A 22,306-nucleotide genomic window follows, 5' to 3' on the forward strand; every position below is an offset into this window, starting at 1 on the left:
ACATACATTTTTACAGTCACAGTATATCTCCTAACCCCGTTTCTTGTCAACATACAAACCAATCCTGAGGGAGGCAGATTACGATACACGTGTTACCTGAAAGGCGTCACCTACAATCTAAAAGAAATGTTAAAACAATATCATATATATAAAGTCTTCCAAAATGCTTCATTATTAACAGCAACAAAACAGAGTTACCTATAAAAGTAAGAGGACCTCTACTCGTAGGAAATGGCTCTTCAATAACTCAAAGATGGTGACCAGGTCTGGGCTTTCGATTCTGGTATGCTATGTGATTTCAGTTTGAAGGTAAAGGGTCCATACACCTCACTTGGTAATGTCCAGTTGTTAAGTTCACAGTGACGTATGAAAGATACTACACAGAGAAAAAAAACTTTGTGTGGAAAGGACATGGTTACTGCAATCCACAAGGCAGATTTAACCGATATTCTTTTTCTCTGAGCCTCTCAAGGGAGCAAAAAATTGCACAATAAAGTAAATCAACAGACCCAATGTTCCATAATATCAGCATTATATTATGATTTCAGTGCAGGTTGTAAGTCAACTGCGTAATTGACTTGATCTCTTGAACATCTGAAGGGGATGTTACTGAACACTGTAGAAAAAAGACACAAGAACAGGACACATCTGGAGTGGGGCGTGGCCTAAGAAGAGTTGCATACTACGCTGCCTGGAGTCGAGACTATGACACAAGAGTTGATCAGCACAGCTGGAACCAATCATGTGACATTGTCACATGACAACGGCAGACGTGTCTGCAACCCATCATGTCCAATCACAGAAAACGATTTGTGAGATAACTTAACCATCCCATATGGCTGCTTGTGCACTTCTCCAACAAATGAGGACATTCTAAATAAGAAAGTGGTTTCCTGTTGCTTTTAGTTAAGAATCTCCACTGCACCACTTACCCAAAATACATTTCTGAATACAATATGACAGATACCCACATCACATTCACTATATCAAAGGGTAAACTTGTGACAATTTGAACGGAGTGAAATTTGGTCATATCTCATGGTAACATGCACATATTACTTGAAAATTTACTTGATAAGAGATGATGTAAATGAATTAAGTATGAAATTACTGATGTAAATCTGCAGACTTAGTGTACTGTTGGGTATTGTTCCAAATACAGGATATTATTGGACTTGTAGCAACGACAATGATTCACACACTCAAGTAGGAAATAATATTAGTGTATCCATAATGTCTGTTGTAAACATGAGGTACCTCAAATTCTCAAGATACATGCAGACATATGGAATTCATGAATAGATTGAGGTGGAAGTCATTCTCATCAGCTAAAAGTTCAGAATGAGCCAAAATACAATAGAAGTGCATGGTGGCAATTCAAAATGTCCATCATGACAAAGACATGGTGTACTGAGACATGGCTGAATAAACTGAGCGTATGTTCAGGTTGAGAATCTGAGCTCTGTTTCATAAAACTCTGAAAATATTACAATTACACTCACTAATAACTCTGTAACCAATGGTAACCATCAGTGATTTCTTGGCTGTGATTGGCTATGGAATAATGTTGCTATGATAGTTACCATTGATTTTCAGAGTTACCATTAACTGTAAAGTTATAATCTTATGCCACGGAGCCCTGTTTGTGAGTGAAGTGTTGTGGTCCTCTTCATTGAACTTCTTGGTCAAGCCAGACAGAAAGGAAACTGGACCATGAATTAGTTGAGCATGAGGTAAAGAATACCACCTCTTATCGGACTCTCATCAGGGTGGGGTGTCATCAAATTGTGAATTTTAATGCAATGCAGACTGCTTGTTAGGATGTCGCCTCTGAAAACGACATGGATTATGTACTGACACAACGGTGACATTTTGCAATCACACAAACTATTAGCCTCATGTTTGTTCTGCGTCATAGCCGTTTGTTTAGTGGAGCACCAGAATATCAACATGTACAACTACAACAAGAACAACAACTTCTTGGCACTTGGGATGTGTTGACTGAAACTAGAAGGCACAACATAAAAAGTCTTTCATGACAGGGAATATCATGTCGCCAACAGAATCATATTTGCACATTATTCCATGCTCAAAGCCACGCAGGAGATTATATGGAAGAGCCTTCTATACATTGGTGGCTTGTTACTAGCACACAGCATTTTGTACTTGCTAGCATTAAACTGAATACACAGAGACTCTACATGCTCCTTTCAAGCAAAATCCACTTTTTGCCATGTACTCTTTGACTGAGCAGATGCATATCAAATCAAGGCAAAACAAAAAATATTAATGAAATTAAGAATGATGATGATTACTCTAGTACAGGGAGATGATAGAATAGAGGTCAGTACAGTACAAAAATCTTGACACAAAGACAACAGGGCTAGCTGCAGTCAAAACCTTTGTTCTACATACAGGAAACATTACTGTATTCTGTCAGGTTGATTTTGACAATGTGCAGTCAACGCTGCATAATCAGGACCACCACAAACTGCCTTTGTGGCTATACTTCAACCACAACACCAAAATCAGCAGGCCAGGTAGAATCACAGAATCATGGTTATAGCAGAGTGTCTTTTTTTCCGAGCTTGGGTTTCTCAAACAGTTTCATAGTTTCCGCTTTTCACGGATCGACGATGGTAGAGGCTAGGTTTCGTGGGCCTCGGCTGAATCGCGGTTCATTCCGGTCTGCGCACTCCCCTTCTGCTGCATACAGCTACGAGCCACCGATTCAAACAGCCTGTGAGCATCAAAGACACACATATGAACTTTGATTAGATAATTATGTCAGGTGAAATCTATGTACAATGAAATTAATTATCAAAACTAGCCATTAGTGAAACGGAGCAAAGCTGCAATGCCTGCCAATCCTCATCTAAGTACATGTCTGTAAAACCAGAAATTTTCTCATACATTTTAATTTTGTGAATTTTGTGAAGCCAAGATTCGCAATATTAAAATGCATGTGAAAGTTCCTGTCTACACTATTGTGCATTGGATGCCAGTAGCATATTTGCAAAAATTTCAAGCCACAAAGAAGGCCGTCGGCCAGTTCACTAGAATGTCACGCCGCAAATATTTCCTGCTTTATAGTAATACCTTACTACCTTAATCAATCAAAAAGCAATATTGCATCTCTTCAGTAGAGTGAAAGAGCCCTGGGTATTTGAACATTATGCTGCATTTTGCAAAATTTTAATCGCCCTAATTTTTCACTAACTTAGAATTAAGGGTATATGGATGTCAGAAGTCAAAGTTTACACAGGACACAGCAGAAAATTGTACATCGACAGTCACTGAATTAATAAATTTTATTTATCAGAGTAAATTATGTAGTATCTTTGCCTCAATGGTGAGAGAAAACTGTTGGACTTGCTTACTTCTTGATCTCTGGAGCACAGTGCACAAACTCGTGGCTCCAGAACTTGAAGTTGTGGTTGCGGATGAGCTCAATGAAGGTGATCAGCAGTCCCCAAGGATGCGGCCGGTTCACGATGAGGCGCTCCAACAACACACTGTCAACACAATGTCAAACAAGAATGGACTACTTTGTCATTAGTGCCCAAAAGACTGGTCCAGAGCAGTTTATAATGATCTCATGGTAGTTACATTTCCTTTCGACAGAAAATACAACAAAACTACAATAACCCTGTATAATCCTGTATTGAAATCACCATAGATTATTCCACACATAGGCAAAATATGTGAATATATGAAAGAACAGCAATGTATCCTTGACTGAGATTCTCTCTTCCGTAAGCTAGCAGGTCGCGATACTTCTCAGGTCAAAATACTTCTTCTTAAACTTTGTCCTCTGACCTATGAGACTGACAGACCAACTGCTAATCAGAGAATCATCATTCAAATTGACTAATTCCCTGCGTAGTCTTATACGTTACTAAATGTATGATTGAACTATACACGGTGAAATTGACAATTTAATGTTTATCCCACGATAAACGTATGCATCCTTAAATTAGGTAAGAAATTTGCATCATCAATTTGTCTTCTTAAAAATTTTCATAAGATTCCAATTTTTTATATTGAGAAGAGAAGATCATACATTAAAAACTGACATTTTGACCTCACAAGGCTACTCTAATCTGAAAATACTAATACAGTGATAATAACATGAAATAAATTTTACTGATCAACTTGCAGTAGTTCTTTAATTACATAAACGGAAAAAAAAAAATGATGAACATGATAATGCCTCAAGAGCCCTTTGGTACAGAAGCATAAGAATTTTCTGAAAGCACTCAAAAACATAAGGGATCAGCTTTTTAAAAGCGATATTGTCTTCTTAACAAGGCAGTGACAGGCTTAATGTACTGGTTCAGAAAAGAAAAGATTAAGGCAATTCTTAACACTTGGTAGATCTTCCAATACCACTGTAATGAAGGTCAGTGCATGTATTGGAATCAAGGAGGGGTGGCTGTATTTGATTTGTAGCAGCCACTCCTCTGTGAAATAAAATCATCCACTGACTGTCCACTACCACTGAGATCGTCCACTGATTGTCCACTACCACTGACCGTGTGATCTGTTCCTGGATAGCCTCTGTGTTGGCTTCAGCAAACAGGTAGAGCAAGGTGCAGCTGAAGTAGTGAGTGTGGCTGTTGGGGTATCGCAGCTGGTTAGCGATGGCGTTCAGGAACAGGTAGCGACCTGGGGTGGGGCAGAGAAGGGAAGAATGAGGGGTGAATGGTTCAGGATATTGTGTCTGTGTAGACATCTCTAGGCAGATGGAGAACACAGCTCGAAGGAGAGGTACAGTCTTCACTAGTCTGTAAGAAACTCATCCAAGTGATTTTACTTACAAGCCAGTAGCTAGTGGCATGGTACAAATATGAACAGCTGATGTATGACCAACTCACTCATTAAACGCAAGCACAACACCACGTGGTCCGAATAATTTTCACTTTTATTTCCTAAATCTAGACAACTATGTCTCACTTGACAAAACTCAAGAATGCCCACAGGTTGATCAGAGCAACAAAGTCACATTGTACTTCAAAAGCCTGCATGATGTTTTATGAACCACATGCATAAAACATATTGTAAAGCATGTTATATTTCCAAACAGTATGATAGGAGAAAATATTTAACTTAAGTTCAGCCAAGGTGTGGGATATTCTGACCACTGCTGCACTGAATATCTATGTCCTTGCATCATATAATTTGCCAAGTATCAAAAAATATATGTATGTCATCATGATATGTTCATAACATGGATTTAAATCAGTTATGCAACATGTATGTTTTCTCTTATGGATACGGCACATGACTCGGGGCAGAAGCAGGGAATCAGAAGCTCACCCTCTGTATCCAGGTCCACCACAAGGTTCTGGAAGATGTCCATGTGTGAGGAATGGGTGATGGTGCTCATAGAGGGCGTGCTTCCTTTGCTCTGGATGTAATTAATTGCCTGCATGCCCACGTAGAGGACCAGGGCATTCATCAGCGACACGTTGTAGCGCTGGCCTGGCTCCTGGGAGACCTGGAGGTGACTGCGCAGCTCCGACAGGAAGGTGACGGGGCTGCGGGTCTTGATGTACGAGTCAAGGTCCTGTGGAGGATCAGAACAGAGATAAACTCCCAGTTAGCATTGCTTACCATGCTTGATTTTAGTATTTAGCATTTTCTAACATGGCTTTACCAAAGGAATTCTGGTTTCTGTCAATATATCTATCAAACACAGGGTTTGCTTTGGTTCCTCTGCATAAGGGTTTCATATCTTACTTTGTTGTGAATTAACTAATATTGATGTATTAGATCATAACAAGTCTTTAAGAACTCACGTTTCACTTGTTGAAAACATAGTAGTTACAAAACAAGCACAGCGAAATCATAATCTCGCATGAACAGCTACGTAATAACCTCATACACCATTTCTCAAGAGATATTTTAGCTTCTTTCCACCTACACATCAATTGACCGAGGCATGTCCTGCAACTATAAGAACAACAACAAAATAATAATTGTTTGGATATAAACTCCAAATTCTATTGTCCAAGAATGGAAATTCATTTTGCCCAATTGATCGTGGGCCCGGCAGCCACTGAGCAGCGCCAGATCGACGTTGCTCTAACCTTTTCAACTGTTGAACGGCAAACAAGATAGCAGCAACTCCCATCTTTTAACGTCTTTTGGTATGACGCGGACGGGGTTTGAACCCACGACCTCCCGATTGTGAGGGCAGCCGCTCTACTCACTGAGCCAACACATCGGTTTTGAGCCACTGAGCCAACACAAAAGCATTGTATGCAGACAAAGGGATGCAACACAGTGCGGCACTCAAGTATCTGAAGTAGTTTGGGTCTAAAGAAACAAAGACCGAACAAAAGACAAACAAGTAGAGCTTTGTGACTGACCTTTTTGAAAGAAGCAGGCTGGATGACAGTGACATAGTTGGTGAGGATCCTGGGGTGATGAGCGATGTCTGCCAGCATGTCAACCTGAAACAAAATCATATGGTAACAGTTACCGTACTTCATGCTTCAGCTTAATATGTGACCCTGCACCCCCAAACCCACAAAAAAGTCACATCACACAATATGACGGTTGACCAATTCATCTTGCCAAGTAGACCCTTCACTTTAAAACCCCCCTCTCTGCAGTAGCATCATTTTCTTACTATTTTTCTACATCAACATATTACTTACTTTACTACTTGCTTATTTCCCACAATTTATTTTGGTTGGATAGGAACATGCAGTCTTGATGAATTATTTACCATTTTTATGTCGAGAAACTCATCTTTTTAAAGCCTGCACATGAGTATTAGAAAAAGAATATATATATATCTGATGACTTTTTGTCAGAATTTGCTAAACAGGGTCACGAAAAAGGTTCGATTTGAGATAGAACATTCTGTACTTATATAAGCTGTCTACAAAACAGTGAACATGATAACGAATTATCTTGTATCTGCATGTTAGCTTTCTGCTGCGATGATATGATTGTGACATACAGTTGTACATCTCCAAATTCACCATACTCTTATGTAAAATAACGTGTGTTTGGCATTGGTTTTATAATCTTGCTTTTAACATTCTGCCCAACATTATGCTATATCATTTTTTTTTAATCCAGTCAAGAATGCATGGCAAATGTCAACATTTAAACTGCAAATGCTGCCAGCTTACACTTTGATACAGCCACCATGAACTTAAAGAGAGTGGACAATGACGTGAGACTTACCTTGAGGTTTGGGGTGAAAGGGTCGGGGAGGCGCATGTTGCGAGGGAACGCGCTGAGAATGAGGTTGCGCATTTGGATGCAGTTTGGTGGGATGACATCACAGAAGCCGTAGTGGTAGTCACAGAGAAACTCTGGGTGGTCATGGAGAAGGACCAGTAGCACCCTCAGCGTACCCTGCAAACAATTAAAGGGTAACAAAGAAGAAAATTAAAGGGTAACACACAATTACAGGGTAACAAACATCACCATAGCCTATTTTCCTATATGTTATGTATTGTGTAAGAGGGCTGCATGCATGTCAAGCAATGCTTAAGCTGTAGCCCTTCTGTATTATTCATTGCATCGCTGATATGTTTCGTTGTACATTGTAAAGGCAATGAAGAAATTGTATTGCTGTATATTGTAAAGGCAACGAAGAAACTTACTTTGTTAACAACTAATGTTTATGTATATGTATGGCACCGACAATATACATGTGTATGTACCTGCATGTGCAATGATATAATGCAGGAAGCAATAAATCAAATCAATTCAACCCATAGCCTATTGCTGTATCACAACAACAAGGAAAAGTAGAAATTACGCGGTGCGTAACATATGTCCCCGCCGGAAGTAGCATTTTGTAACAAAATGTGCAATATAGGTAAAAAATCAAGGTCAAAGGTCAAAGAAGTCAAAGGTCAAAATTCTGTGTAGAAGTTTTGAAGCCCTCACCTAGTGCCATCACATAAAGCAAATGGAATCGAAATTGGGTTAGAAATGGCGAAGGAGTAGCATTTTGTAGCCAATGTACAATATAGGTCAAAAATCAAGGTCAAAGGTCAAAGAAGACAAAGGTCAAAATTCTGTGTAGAAGTTTTGAAGCCCTCACCTAGTGCTATCACATAAAGCAAACGGAATCGAAATCGGGTTAGAAATGGCGCAGGAGTAGCATTCTGTAGCAAAATGCACAATATAGGTCAAAAATCAAGGTCAAAGGTCAAAGAAGTCAAAGGTCAAAATTCTGTGTAGAAGTTTTGAAGCCCTCAACTAGTGCCATCATATAAAGCAAATGGAATCGAAATCGGGTTAAAAATGGCGAAGGAGTAGCATTTCGTAGCAAAATGTACAATATAGGTAAAAAATCAAGGTCAAAGGTCAAAGAAGTCAAAGGTCAAAATTCTGTGTAGAAGTTTTGAAGCCCTCACCTAGTGCCATCACATAAAGCAAACGGAATCGAAATCGGGTTAGAAATGGCGAAGGAGTAGCATTTTGTAGCAAAATGTACAATATAGGTCAAAAAATCAAGGTCAAAGGTCAAAGAAGTCAAAGGTCAAAATTCTGTGTAGAAGTTTTGAAGCCCTCACCTAGTGCCATCACATAAAGCAAACGGAATCGAAATCGGGTTAGAAATGGCGAAGGAGTAGCATTTTGTAGCAAAATGTACAATATAGGTCAAAAAATCAAGGTCAAAGGTCAAAGAAGTCAAAGGTCAAAATTCTGTGTAGAAGTTTTGAAGCCCTCACCTAGTGCCATCACATAAAGCAAACGGAATCGAAATCGGGTTAGAAATGGCGAAGGAGTAGCATTTTGTAGCAAAATGTACAATATAGGTCAAAGGTCAAGGTCAAAGGTCACGACTGAAATTCTGTGTAGAAGTTTCAAAGCTCCCATGTAGTGCTATCATATAAAGCAAACAGAATCAAAATTGGCTCATAAATGACAGAGAAGTAGCAAATTGAAGATTTTGATCACACACGGACGCACACACGGACACACGGACACACGGACGGACAGACGGACGGACGGACACACGGACACACACACGTACGGAGCCCGTTTCATAGTCCCCTGCTCGAACTCGTTCGGCGGGGACAATTAACCTCCAAGGGCTTTTACCTTTGGCTAAAGGTACCAGTTAGTGATAAGGTTAGAGCAAAGATTAAGGTAAGGGCTAGGGTTAGGTTTAGAATTTAGGTCAGGGTCAGGATTATGCTCAGGATTAGGATTAGGGTCAGGGGAAGGGTCTGGGAGTAATGGTCCTGGGGTAATTGTCCTAGAACCCCTATAACATCATCTGACCCAACACAACAAACCAACACAGAATCACTGTACATTGATTTTCCCATAACAAAAACATGGATATGAAAATTTCTAGCTGGCAATGATTACTGGAGAAAATTGTCACTCACAATCGCTCATATCATTGCATGGGAACAAAAATCTTTCCATTGTTCCAACCTCCGGTAAAATACCACTGAACGACATTTGTCTCATCTTGCAAACCTCTCAATCTCTCTGACTGAAAAATAGGGATGATTTGGCTCAAAAGCAGGAAAAAGAGATCACATAGGAGTGTGTAGTAAAATTATCAAGAAAAATAGGAAAGTCCTGTTGAAACAAGGGCTGGGAATGGTCAAAACTAAGATTCCTTTCTCCACATTTAGACTGGTTGGGAGGTCTGATCTTGTAAAAAAAAAGTTGTCACTGTAAAAGCAATGTAACAGTTGATTAATTGCAGGAAGCTGGGAAGCCTCTAACAGCATGGTAAAAGGTGACAACATGGCATCTTCATTCTGTCATAACTGATAACACACATCCTTTCATCTATACCCAGTAGACAGGTTATCTTTGATCAATGACTCATGATCTAGCAAGAAAGATTTAATCTAGAATTTGTGTAACAAGCAAGCAATCAGATAACTAATGGCTGAAGCCCCTTCTGCATGACTAGACAATGAGGATAGAGTGCCTCGTCTAGGGGGTGCAACCACTGCCACCAGGGGACTAGAACCAGGGACCTCATGGTTGATAGTCTGTGGTCTTATCCACTGAGCCACGATAGCTGCTCATGGTTCATGTTTACTATTTCAAATAAGACTGTTCTTGAATTGACAACTTCACACGTATCTCAGTCTCAGATTTAAATTTGTTGCTCTGGTTGATTGAAACCATTTAACATCTCTACCTTGTATAGGAGTGCTAGGTGTTTGGGCAGTTCTGCATTCCGCATGAATGGCGTCAGGAACTTGAAGAGACCAGTCAGAAGCCCTGCATACATGGGCCATCCCTGTGGTAAGACATACAATGAGCAGCATTAAAGACACCTTCTTATTTCACTGCACCTTAATCCAACAATATAGCAGCAACATAGCAACAATATAGCAGCAACATAGCAACAATATAGCAGCAACATAGCAACAATATAGCAGCAACATAGCAACAATATAGCAGCAACATAGTAACAATATAGCAGCAACATAGCAACAATAAAGCAGCAATATAACAAAATATAGCAACATTGCAGCAATATTGTACCAACAATTGCAAAAATATAATAACATTACAGCTATAACATATGCAATGATACGAAGCAGTCCAAGCTCAAAGCATGTTTCATCTATTGTACAGGGAGACAAGGTTGCCACATTTGTAGTGCGTGTGACTTGCCACAAAGTGGTTACAAGTCCTAGCTTTGCTGGGCAGTATCGAGTGTCATCGTGGCATCTCCTCTCATAGGAGGCAAAACACTCTGCCCTCTAACACAATCAGTGCAGACTCATTTAATTTTTCTAGCCAAGGGCTAGGTACAACCCCGGGAGGTCACACACCCCACAATGCAGGAAATGCACATCAACTCCTTGAGGGTTTACCCCCATTGACAAGCAGAAATCTCTGCAAATGTTATCTACCACACACATATTGCCATAAACATGAATGAAAACCTTGATTGACACAAGTTCAACACTAAGTACACAAACATAAGCACAGATGTGATGTTACTGAAATAACCTAACTCTCCCCTAATGGTGTTTTACCCACTAACTACGAAAACAAAACTGTCATATAACTTGCAAAGAGCCATGTCAATTCTGACAAAATACAATAATTCTCACAGAGAACATTGTCCCAATAGGATACATAAATGTACATGCCTTTTCCTATTATTTGTCACTTTTGCTGTTTTTCTATATCTTTCAATTACAAACTCTTCATATTGTCATTCAAATACATCATCTTTCCTTTTTCTGCCACCTCTGGTGTTTCTTTATACAGATAAGTCCGTCTATATAATTACATTTCTGGTTTGGTTAAACATTGGGAGGGTGTTAAGAGTAATTATCAAGATTAACAGACTGGGATCCTTTTTTACCTTCTGCTGAGGCAGCATGCTGAGCATCCTAGGAATGAAGATGCGGTGAGAAATGAGCTCCAGCCAGGCATAGACGAACCCTGGTGCCTTGGATGGCCTCAACACATGGAGGGCATTACTAGGGGATACAAAGTACGATGACAGCATTACATCAAGCCCTGAGTGTTCTCTGGGGAAATCATTATAAAAATCTCTTTAAAAGCTGATTTTCTTTCACAATCACAACAAACTAATGACATCACATGCATACCTCCCAACTTTTTAAATTGAAAAATAGGGATGGTTTGGCTCATAAGTAGGAAAGAAAGAGCAGTGCCCTTAGGAGTGTGTAGTAAAATTCTGAAGAAGAATATGAAACTCCTATTGAAACAAGAGCTGGGAATGGTCAAAATTCAGATTCTTTCCTCCAAATTCAGAATGGTTGGGAGGTCTGCATGGCATGATAGCAAGTACAACTCAGATATAATACAGGGAGACCGAAAGTTTGACAATCATTATTATACATAATTTTTGTATTCCAACAATGATCTAAAAAATTTGCATCTACATTAGTGATTTAAGCTTGTCTTGAATTTCAATTTCATTCATTAATCAAGAATGTATGGTTGACATTCATGTTCTTTCGGCAGAATTAATATGTGCCTATAAGCAACTAATCATTATATCAATGCATTTATCTTGAGCATTCATGCTCAAGGAGCTTTGGAAAGACTACAAAAGAATTTGCAATTCAAATGATATGTGACAGCAACAAAAAATCTTGACCCGTTGTCACTCACCAGAATGCTGACATGACCTGGAAGTTGATAGCCTCAAGGATCTGCTCGGGGGCGTTGAGCTCCAGCAGCAGCATGCTGAAGATGCGGTGGTAGGGAAGCTGGTGGAACTCAGTCTGTCGCACCTCATGGTCCTGGAGTAGGACTCCTGCCACGATGCCTAGCACCTAGAGTCAGGGAGGGGAAGTATCCTCATTATCATACCAACCAAAGGACTCCATAATCATTATAAAACACTATTACCAATTAGATACATTATTGGACATTTCACCTTTTACATTGGAGCAGGGCTCTGTTGCAAAAAGCTGTGCTAACTTTACAATTGATGGTAACCACCAGAGCATGGGACTCCATGATCATTACGCCATTACTAATTAGCTACAATGTACATCATTTCCCATTTTACATTTCATGATATTGGAACAGGGCCCATTTGTATGAAACTACAGTAACTTTACATTTAATGGTTACTACCACAGCATCACTATAGAGTGCCAAGTATGATGTCATAGCCATTCATTGCCATGGAAATTGGTTCTAAACAACCTCATCTGGCCCGGGTGTTTATGCCCTTACCTGGTTTCAGCCCAAGCTATAATAAAGGACTGTGACATCATCAGTTTGGTAGAATATTCCATGGCCAAACAAAGTAAAGAAATCACAGATGTTTACCATTGACCGCAGAGTTTTCATTTATTGTAGCGTTACCATAGTGCTATGCAATGGGGCCCATGTGGGCACCTTTCAGTACATTGTACCCAGATATTTAATCCTTCAGCAGCTCAGAAGTTTCTTGTGAGTCAACCTTCAATAAGTAAAGTAGTGAATTTCACATGAATTGTGTGGGTCAAGACAACCTGATTGATCAATCGCGTATGGATTTGAATTTGTAGTGTAAGATAATAAAGTGATGATGACTCAGTCACAGTAACACACATATTCTCACACAGAGCACCTCACTGCTACAATGAGCAACACTAATGGTTTTAAGGCACACCCACCTTGTTCAGTAGGTTGATCTTAGTGACTGGGTTTGTGGCATCGCCAGAGTGCTTCACAAGAAGGGCGATGAGTCTGACGAAGGCATCCAGGGTCTGGAAACACTTAGCCCTGGTTAGGGCCTGACTGTGTACCTGTTCCCCTAGAGCTCGGTAGCACACATCTACACAGAGCTCTATGGACAGCCGGAAGAATCGCGTTATGAGGTCATCTGTCTTTAGGATGCCTTGTTGGTGCATCTGGAATAGGATAAATAAAAATAAAATATACCTTCAGTTCCTCTGAACAAAATGAAAAGTTCTTGAAGTGTTCTTGTCTGGTCTCTCCTCTCTTTCTTCACTCAGGTATATACTAAAAAACCCACTCAGAATTCAGTGAATGTTTGGGCACTAGTACTGTACACGCTAATATTTGAGGTGGTTTTTACTTTTGCCAATCTCGCAAATCATCTTTGAATTATACAAGTAACAGTGCACAAAAAACTTATTTAAAAAAAAAAGAAAAATTATGCCGTGCCAGCACTGGCTCACGTGCAACTTTAGTAACTGATGTAGGACTAGTGCACTACATAGGCCATGAGGTAGTGATATCTGGGTCATACCAACACACTAGTAGAGAAGTACTTTGAATGCAGAACACACTACCGGTTTATGTAAAAGGAATCTCTGAGTAAAAAACATTCAGTACTGGTATCGTTGCTTGTTACACATTTTATACATAGGGATGGTACAGTATTGGTGGAGATGAGAATTGGGCTTTTAAGTTTTTGCGAGATACCAAGAAAACACTTATGAAATAGTACAGAGCATACCATTTCAAGAGGAATTCAAAGTTAATTTGATGAAAATCGGGTTTGGAATGACTGAAACATCCAAAAACAAAGTAAAACAAAGTGATAGTAATAAAATGTAGGTCCCACAGAAGAATAGCTCTGTTTTGGATATCTCAGTCATTTCAAATCCAATTTTCATCAAATAAACATTGAATCTCTCATGGAATCATGTGCTCTTTCATATTTCATTAGAGGTTTCTCATTATTTCACCAAAAAATTTTAGAAACCTGAAATTAGATCTCAACCAAAACTATACGATCCCTTGAATGAAAGATGCAATTACAATTACTAGTCTATTGCAACAACAAAATTAACTAGTGTCAATTTGCAAAAATATCTGTAGCACAAGTTTCAGCTGGTTCAGTATACAGACTAGATGCTCATGCTGTCAGTGAATGTATCTGTTTAAATTTTCTCACCTGATTGACAAATGCAGAGAAAGCCTTGGTGCTGTCCTTGCCTCCAGCTGGTGAGTAGTACATGTTGACCCACTCCCTCAGGAGATACTCGGTCTTCTCCCTCAGACCTGGGGGGTCATCAAACTCTCTCGCCTGGGAGATACCCGAGTGCATCATAGAGGTGGGACCCCCGGGGGCTTTGTCCAGGAAGGCGGGGTCGTGGTTCTGTCTCACAAGCTCAATCAGCTGAGGAAGGCTGGTGTGATACAAGATAAGTTATTTGAACATTATTATCCTCAGAATAAAGCAGACTTGCAGGTGCACAGCTCTGTGATTACACTTCCAAACAACTATCTACCAAGAAAGACAAAGAAATGCTTGCAATTAACTCTCTGTGTGCCACAGTGTTAATCCCATGTGCCACATTATTCCGAGACTGCCATGCAAGAGCACTTTGTAGAAGAGAATTTTTTTTCAAAGCCATGTTAAAAGCTGAACCCTAATCATGCACATGGTTCGGTGACAAGCAAACAAAGGTTGCTAGGACCTGTTTCATGAAAAGGCAAACAATATTCATTATTGTTACGTCATCTCTAATTACTTGCATGCACTTGGCATGTGTGGTGGACATGGAAACGGAATGCAGAACTTCCTACTTATCAAAAACTCTGTAAAGTGGATTTTGTCATCACATTACAAGAAACTTTCAATTTGTGGATCTCCCTGGAATGACACTTGTCATGAAATTTTACTGCAACCACCAAATGGACTACCAGGTGAGATATTACTACCATCGACATCAAGTACACATTATCACTTCAATAACATTCCACACACACACCAAAGGTCGATAGTCCCACCTGTGTGTGCCTCACTGCATTTGATACTCTTAAGTTCCTGTGAATTGGAATCATGGTGTCTGATATAAGTATAAGGGGACACTGGGATTAAAAAACTTTTCCTTTAACTACCCAAAGGTATCACTGTCGAAAGTAATAATAATAATAATACAATACATTTATAAGGCGCTTAATACCGATGTTTCTAAGCGCACAGTTTACCGGAAAATTAATATCTATACCAGAATAATACAAAAATACCAAAATACAAGTACAAACATACCAAAAAGGAAAAAAAATAAATACAGAGTATAATTACGATAAATAATGAAAATCAAAACCAGTGTGCACCTCCATTGACCGACCCACAACTGGACTATTCCAAAGAACTATCTACTAAAAAGATAAGTCTTAAGCAAAATCTTAAACTGATTAACGGAAGTGGCTTGATGTATATAGGCGGGTAGAGAATTCCAGAGAGAAGGGGCAATTGTAGAAAAAGCACGATCACCGTATTTTGTGGAAGTACGTGGTCCAGGAGTCAATTGCATTGTAGAGGAGGAACGGAGGGGTCTTGAGGAAGTAATGGAACGTAAAGAAACAAGATCTGTGAGATACCTGGGGGCTTGCCCATTCAGAATTTTGTACGTAAGCAAAAGAACTTTAAAAGATATGCGGTGATGTATGGGAAGCCAGTGGAGAGAACGGAGGATTGGAGTTATGGGCTCGGATTTCCTGGAGAGGGAGACAAGTCTTGCGGCAGAATTTTGTACCCGTTGAAGTGGGAATATATGTGTCTGAGGGAGGTTAGAAAATATGGAATTGCAATAATCTAGATGACAAGAAACAAATGCATGAGTTAATTTGGCAGTTGTAGGTCGGTCAAGTAGTTTCCTCATCTTCCCAATTTTGAACAATCCATAAGATGCTGCCTTACAAATGTGCTTAATGTGGTGTTGAAGGGTAAGATTTTTGTCAATGATCAAACCAAGATCGCGTACCCATTCACTACACTTGGTAGAAACATTATCAGAAACTAAATCTGGGAATGGATTGGTGTTTCTATGTTTGGAATATATATGGATCATCTCTGATTTTTGTTCATTGAGGCAAAGCTTATTGTTTGAGGACCAGATTTTGATGTCCTGAAGACAGTTCTGAAGTTTTTGAGCTGCTTCAGCCGTCTCATTTGGTTTGAGTGTAACATAAATCTGTGTGTCGTCAGCATACACCAAATGCTGAACGCCTTGGTGAGATTCAATGACTTTGGACAATGGACTGGTATATAGAAGAAAAAGGAGTGGCCCAACCACAGAACCTTGCGGAACCCCGCAGGTCAGGGGGAATGGTGAAGACAGCGTGTCATTGATGATGACTCGTTGAGTACGGCTGTGAAGATATGAACGGATCCAGTCAAGAACAGTTCCGGATATCAGGAAGTCTTTTTCAAGGCGGCGAAGTAACACACTGTGGTCAATAGTGTCAAAAGCAGCTGTGTAGTCCAGAAGTATTAACGCTGCTTCATTTCCCTTGTCTACTGCCAGTAGATGATCATTGAAAAGTTTAACCAAGGCAGTTTCTGTCGAATGATGATTTCGATATGCGGATTGAAAAATAGGAAACATGCCAGAACTTTCAAGGTAATCTTTGAGTTGTGATGACACAATCCTCTCCAAGACCTTACCCAAAAATGGAAGATTAGCGATGGGTCTATAATTGTTGAGTTCATTTGGGTCAAGTGAAGACTTCTTCAGGAGAGGGAGGAGTAGAGATGACTTAAATGGTTCTGGGACGAGACCAGTGGACAGAGAAAGGTTGAACAACTTGGTAATGACAGGAAGAATATCATCCAGCGTGTCCTTCAACAACCAGGTAGGTATTGGGTCCAGTTTACAGTACTTCGGTGGTAGTGATGCAATAAGTTTCTTAACTTCCAGATCAGATACAGGACAGAATTCTGAAAGTTGAAACTGAGATGGACCAATCAAAGCTGCGGTTGATGACACTGGAACAGAGTCGGGGAAGGCAGATATAACGTTGGCTACCTTCTCAGCAAAAAACTTTGCAAATTTGTTTGCAAGTTCAGAGTCCGACGAGCGTTCAGGAAGAATCAGTGAGTGATTTGATGAGGAGAGTGATTTCACAAGACTGAAGAGTCTCTTGGTGTCAGCATCAGCGATGAGATTCTTAAGGTAAGTTGACTTAGCCTTGAAGATGCATTCGTAGTATGATTCACACTCGTAACGATACTGTTCCCGATCAAAACTAAGTCCTGACTTGATCATTCGACGTTCTGCCCGGCGTCGTCTCCTCTTTGCCTCTCGAATCTCGTCATTGAACCATGGTGCTTGAGGTCTGATCGTTACAGTTCGCACCTGGAGAGGAGCGTACCTATCTAGCAGAGAACGGAGACAGGTGTTGTAATGATCAGCAACTTCAGTAGGACAAGTCAGATCAAGAGAAGAACTGACTAACAAGTCAATGTCACTACGTAGAGAGTCCATGTCGATGTTGCGAAATTTTCTGTAGCTCACTTGTTTCTTGGGATTCTGTGGCCTTGTGAGGTTTGCTGAGGCAACAATTGCAGAATGATCTGAAGGTAGCGAAGATAACATGCTGACACGGCGGATGATATCAGAATCTGAGTCTCTAGTGAAAAGTAGGTCCAGCGTATGACCGGCGCGATGAGTGGCACCTTGGACATGCTGCTTGAACCCCAGAGAATCAACTCGATCCATGAAAAACTTTGCAAAATTATCATTGGGATCATCTACATGCACATTAAAATCACCTAAGAGTACAGGTAAGTAATCACTAACACTTGCGCCTTCAAGAAGAGTGAGGAACTCTTCCAAGAAGGTCCGACTTGAGAAACTGTTACTTGTAGAAGGAGGAGGACGATAGATACAATATAACCTAACTGCAGAGGATGAAGTAAGGTTAAGTGTTAGATCAAGCAGCTCAAATGAAGAAAAAGTGTGGTTTGTATTAACAGTGCACCGTACTGTCGATCTATAAAGTACAAAAATGCCACCACCTCTAGAGGATACACGGGGTTGATGAGTAAAATCATAATTTGGCAAAGATGATCTAAGGTCTGCCAAAGTGTAAGCATCTCTACTGCTATCCCCAGAGAGCCATGATTCAGTTATGACCACGACATCAAGCTTATTGTCTACAACTAAATCAGTAACTGCATGAATCTTATTGGTCAAGGACCGTGCATTCCACAGGCCAAGTTGGAGGCCCGTTGGAGACACAGTGGTAGATACCGGGGTTTGCGACCTTGGGATCCTACGCCTACGTCCGCGGTGAGTTGGACGCTGACAGCCGATACCAAGCTCGCAAATCCTATTCCACACAGGCTGAGGCAGCAGCTGGTAAGGCTGGCTGTTCAACTGATATAGGGTATTGACATTATAGCAAATACGATTTGAAGAAACATCAGTATGTGTATAATGAAACGTAGGGTCGTGGACAAGATCAGAACGATGAGCACTGGGTTGTTGTGGGCCTGGATTGGGTTCAATATCACCAGAAGTTAAAGAACATAGATGAAAACAAGCTGTTGTGTTGCTGTAGTACAGTACTGGCTTACTACAAAACTTCAACCTGTTATTAGTAGCGGGCTGTGACTTTAGCCACCATTCCTTACATGCAAGAGACAGGTCAACATCACTGTCAACACTTAGAAGGATGTAACAAGTGTAATGCAAATGAGCACTTTCACATAAAGTCTAGTACCCAGCATTGTCATGATATGCCATGTCAGGCATGCACAAAAGAAGCAGGAATGCCAAGCTGACAATTCAGCTGGAATACAAAGAACACACAGTCAATGGAGTGATGGAGAGTGCAACAGGATTGACAACAGAGCCACTCATGTATGCACTACATGTACAAAATGTATTGGCAGTGCAGAGCAAATCATATAAAACCAATGACAAAATTATCTGTCAAAATACACAACAATTAGACCAAAGTAATACTTACAAATTGTCTACAATGTTCCTTGACCAATAAGATATCAATCATCAAAAATAGATGACAAAATACAAACAAAATCATTACCTAAAAAGACAAACTTCAGAGCCTAGATGGGAGAGGCTACCACTCTATGGAGGCGCACACCAGAAAGTACCCGAAAGGCATTGGAAATAGTATGTCTATCCAGCCTCCTCAACATTGAGACTGACGCAGAACGTGAAGACGACCACATCGAGAAAAACTCGAGTGCCATATACCCTAAACTCAATCCAGGGATAGTCCGCCATTTTGTGCTTACCAATACCTGCATTGTACCCGAAAAGGACAATGACCATCACTCTACTGCCAGCGAACAGTCTCTACACAATAGCTCAAATCATCCGCCAGAAAATTGCCTTCGTCAACTTTGCGCCCTTCCCCATGACTCTTCAGGCCATCTCTGTATGAAGTGCAAAAGTTTGCCGTGTAGAGTGGACGACCTGACAATGGAATTGCGTAAAGTACGGCATGCCATTGATGCCTTGTTATAGACATCCCCAGAGTGGGTCCTGGACCAGAGTGGGTCCTGGACCAGAGTGGGTCCTGGACCAGAGTGGGTCCTGGACCAGAGTGGGTCCTGGACCAGAGTAGGTCCTGAGCCAAGGTGGGTCCTGGGCCAAGGTGGGTCCTGGGCCAGAGTGAGTAATAGGCTAGGGTGGATTCCAGGCCAGAGTGGGCACTAAACCAGGGTGGGCACTAGGCCAGACTGAGTCCCAGACCAGAGTGGGTTCCAAACCAGAGTGGGTCCCCAGGTCAGAGTGGGCACAAGGCTACAGTGGGTATTAGGGAAAGTTACTACGCCAGAGTGGACACTAGGCCAGAATGACTTAAACTCACCCATCTGGTGGTGAGGGGCTCTGGGTGGCGATGCGGGCAAGCACATGGAGAGTGTTGTAGAGGTCAGCCTCATTAAGGACATTACTCTGTTTCTCATCAATCAGGAAGCGCTTGACCACATTCATGGCAAAGGCCACAGCAGTGTAGTTTAGACCATTCTCCATCGACTGGGGAGAGAGGGACAAGTGATTTGTTAATGTTTGACAACACTGCATGTGCCCACACTTCAACTTGCATCATACAAAGTACACGTTTATCTTATACTACAGATATTTCATCTATCTTACAAGTGCAGATGTTTAAGTGATTTGAAAACATATGACAATACCTGATTTATCTATCAACTTGGACAAACCTCAATTTTTTATATTCAGAAATATCCATACCCACACAATGGACTTGATACTCTTTCACCTAACAATCATCTTACTTTTCAGATATTTTGGAACTCACTGAACGAAATAGATGTAAGAGACCACTAACAAATAATCATGTATTTTGTTGCCCACCATTCAAGGACCACATTTGACATAAATGGTAATGAATTACATTTTTTATAGGGAGTTCCCTGACCATGGCTTGGCATATCAGCATGAAGCCACACTGAGATTACATCTATACAGATACTAAAGTAAAGAAGTTACAGAGAGAGGTTCTGTACACTTCACATGCACACAACATCAGGGTAAATAACCACAAGTAAACATCCCCCCCCCCCCTTTCCTCAAGTGTACTGTTGCTGCTTCAATTGGAAAAGAACCTCCAACACTGCAACCCCAAATTTAGATCCATTAGTCCATTGACATACTATACAACCATACAAAAATTGGAGCCATACATACATAAATGTTGTGAGGTAGAAACAGATATAGCAGGGTGAGCTCACCGTTGCAATATGCAGGTCAAAGGTCTGCAGGTTGAGAAGATGAGTTCTCAGAAGCTGTTCTATTGCATCCAGGTTGTGTTTCCTCTCACTGCTGGTCTCGCAGACAACTCTAGTGATATAAAAAACAGGTGGTGGTAGCTTTATTGAGAGTACTTGAAGAAAAAAAAGTATGAGAAAATCTGAAACTTAAAAGAAAAAAGTCTGAAGTACAGTAAACTGAACATTTCAATACATTTGAACTGAAAAACAAAACAAAACCTGAAAAGTGGGTTTAGGGCAGAGTAAAAAAGTCTGAAAGCAAATTAAACTATCACATCCCTGATAAAGAAAAATATAATCATCATGATTCTTTGGCAAATAATTCCAGTGAAATTGTAAGACTGGTGGTTATAAGGATCATACCATAAACTTACAGGATACAATGCTGGTAGAATTTAAAAACAAAAACAAAAACAAAAAACAGGTGGCCAATTCTCCCTATTACATATAGCTCTCCGAATCTGAAGGCGTGTGACGCTCTAATTTTTTTTACCTTTAATTCTTGGGATATAAACTTCCGATTATGAACGCGCAATGTGTAAATGTACATTTTTATGCACATTGAACGCTGAAGTACTAGTATTCACAGATCGTATCAAATTCTGTCTTATAATCTGTCGAATAATAGAGTTATTTTCTAATCTGTAACTTTACATCTGATGAATGGGATTCTTCTGCAAAGCGGCCCAATGCTGGGCCGATGATGCAAAACAACGAAATTGTGGAAAATGTCTATAGATGAAGGACGTGACATGGGTAAACCGCAAAACCGGAAGTGTACGTCCAAAGAGCGATCAATCAGATATCGATATCGCAAGGTGATATCGCTTAATATCGGCTATATGCGATAGGGAGTATTGGGCATCATGAAGACATCGTCTTTCATCTTTGTCCTACCTGGTGACCTGCTTGTTGGTCCACTGTGGACCATAGGCCCGCTGGTCTTGGAGTGACTTGAGGACTAGGATGTGGGCGTCTCTGTATCGGATGGCTGCACTGTGCTCCAGGGAGATGACTATGTAGCCTTCTAGGAGACCTTCCACAGCCTAGGGACAACCATGACAGAATACGGTCTCGTCATTGGTACAACAACTCTTGATGGTTGAAATGAATTACTTCATATCCACTGTTGAGTTTACAAATTGCTAGAAGTAGTGCACGAGGACAATAAAATGCTGATTGATACCTGGAATTGAAATGCTGCCGATTAAATAGAGTTTACGGCAACACAATGCCAAACATTGTAAATACCACGATCCCTTTATATGGCGTGCACACAGTAGGTTATCATTATTATGCCTTCCCCACTATGAAATACTGTCCACAAATTAGCACTTT

At 40.5% G+C, this 22,306-nt stretch overlaps 1 protein-coding gene across 1 annotated transcript in view; it reads right to left on the reverse strand.

Moving 5' to 3' along the window:
• Window positions 1–2,553: 2,553 nt before the first annotated feature.
• LOC139735461 (CCR4-NOT transcription complex subunit 1-like) overlaps window positions 2,554–22,306 on the reverse strand; it is a 68,053-nt gene continuing 48,300 nt past the window's right edge. The window contains exons 34-47 of the mRNA XM_071646216.1: window positions 21,866–22,014; window positions 20,930–21,038; window positions 20,044–20,210; window positions 14,363–14,597; window positions 13,113–13,349; window positions 12,115–12,278; window positions 11,336–11,453; window positions 10,151–10,252; window positions 7,204–7,377; window positions 6,375–6,458; window positions 5,320–5,569; window positions 4,536–4,668; window positions 3,381–3,515; window positions 2,554–2,740 (exon numbers count right to left, since the gene is read on the reverse strand). Coding sequence (XP_071502317.1) covers window positions 2,647–2,740; window positions 3,381–3,515; window positions 4,536–4,668; window positions 5,320–5,569; window positions 6,375–6,458; window positions 7,204–7,377; window positions 10,151–10,252; window positions 11,336–11,453; window positions 12,115–12,278; window positions 13,113–13,349; window positions 14,363–14,597; window positions 20,044–20,210; window positions 20,930–21,038; window positions 21,866–22,014 — 2,151 coding nt within the window. The 3' untranslated portion in view covers window positions 2,554–2,646. The remainder of the gene's footprint in view (window positions 2,741–3,380; window positions 3,516–4,535; window positions 4,669–5,319; window positions 5,570–6,374; window positions 6,459–7,203; window positions 7,378–10,150; window positions 10,253–11,335; window positions 11,454–12,114; window positions 12,279–13,112; window positions 13,350–14,362; window positions 14,598–20,043; window positions 20,211–20,929; window positions 21,039–21,865; window positions 22,015–22,306) is intronic.

This window comes from Diadema antillarum, unplaced genomic scaffold (genome assembly GCF_040938485.1).
Source record: "Diadema antillarum isolate AM-2024a unplaced genomic scaffold, OU_Dant_1.0 seq00000581_RagTag, whole genome shotgun sequence".
NCBI classification, from domain to species: domain Eukaryota; kingdom Metazoa; phylum Echinodermata; class Echinoidea; order Diadematoida; family Diadematidae; genus Diadema; species Diadema antillarum.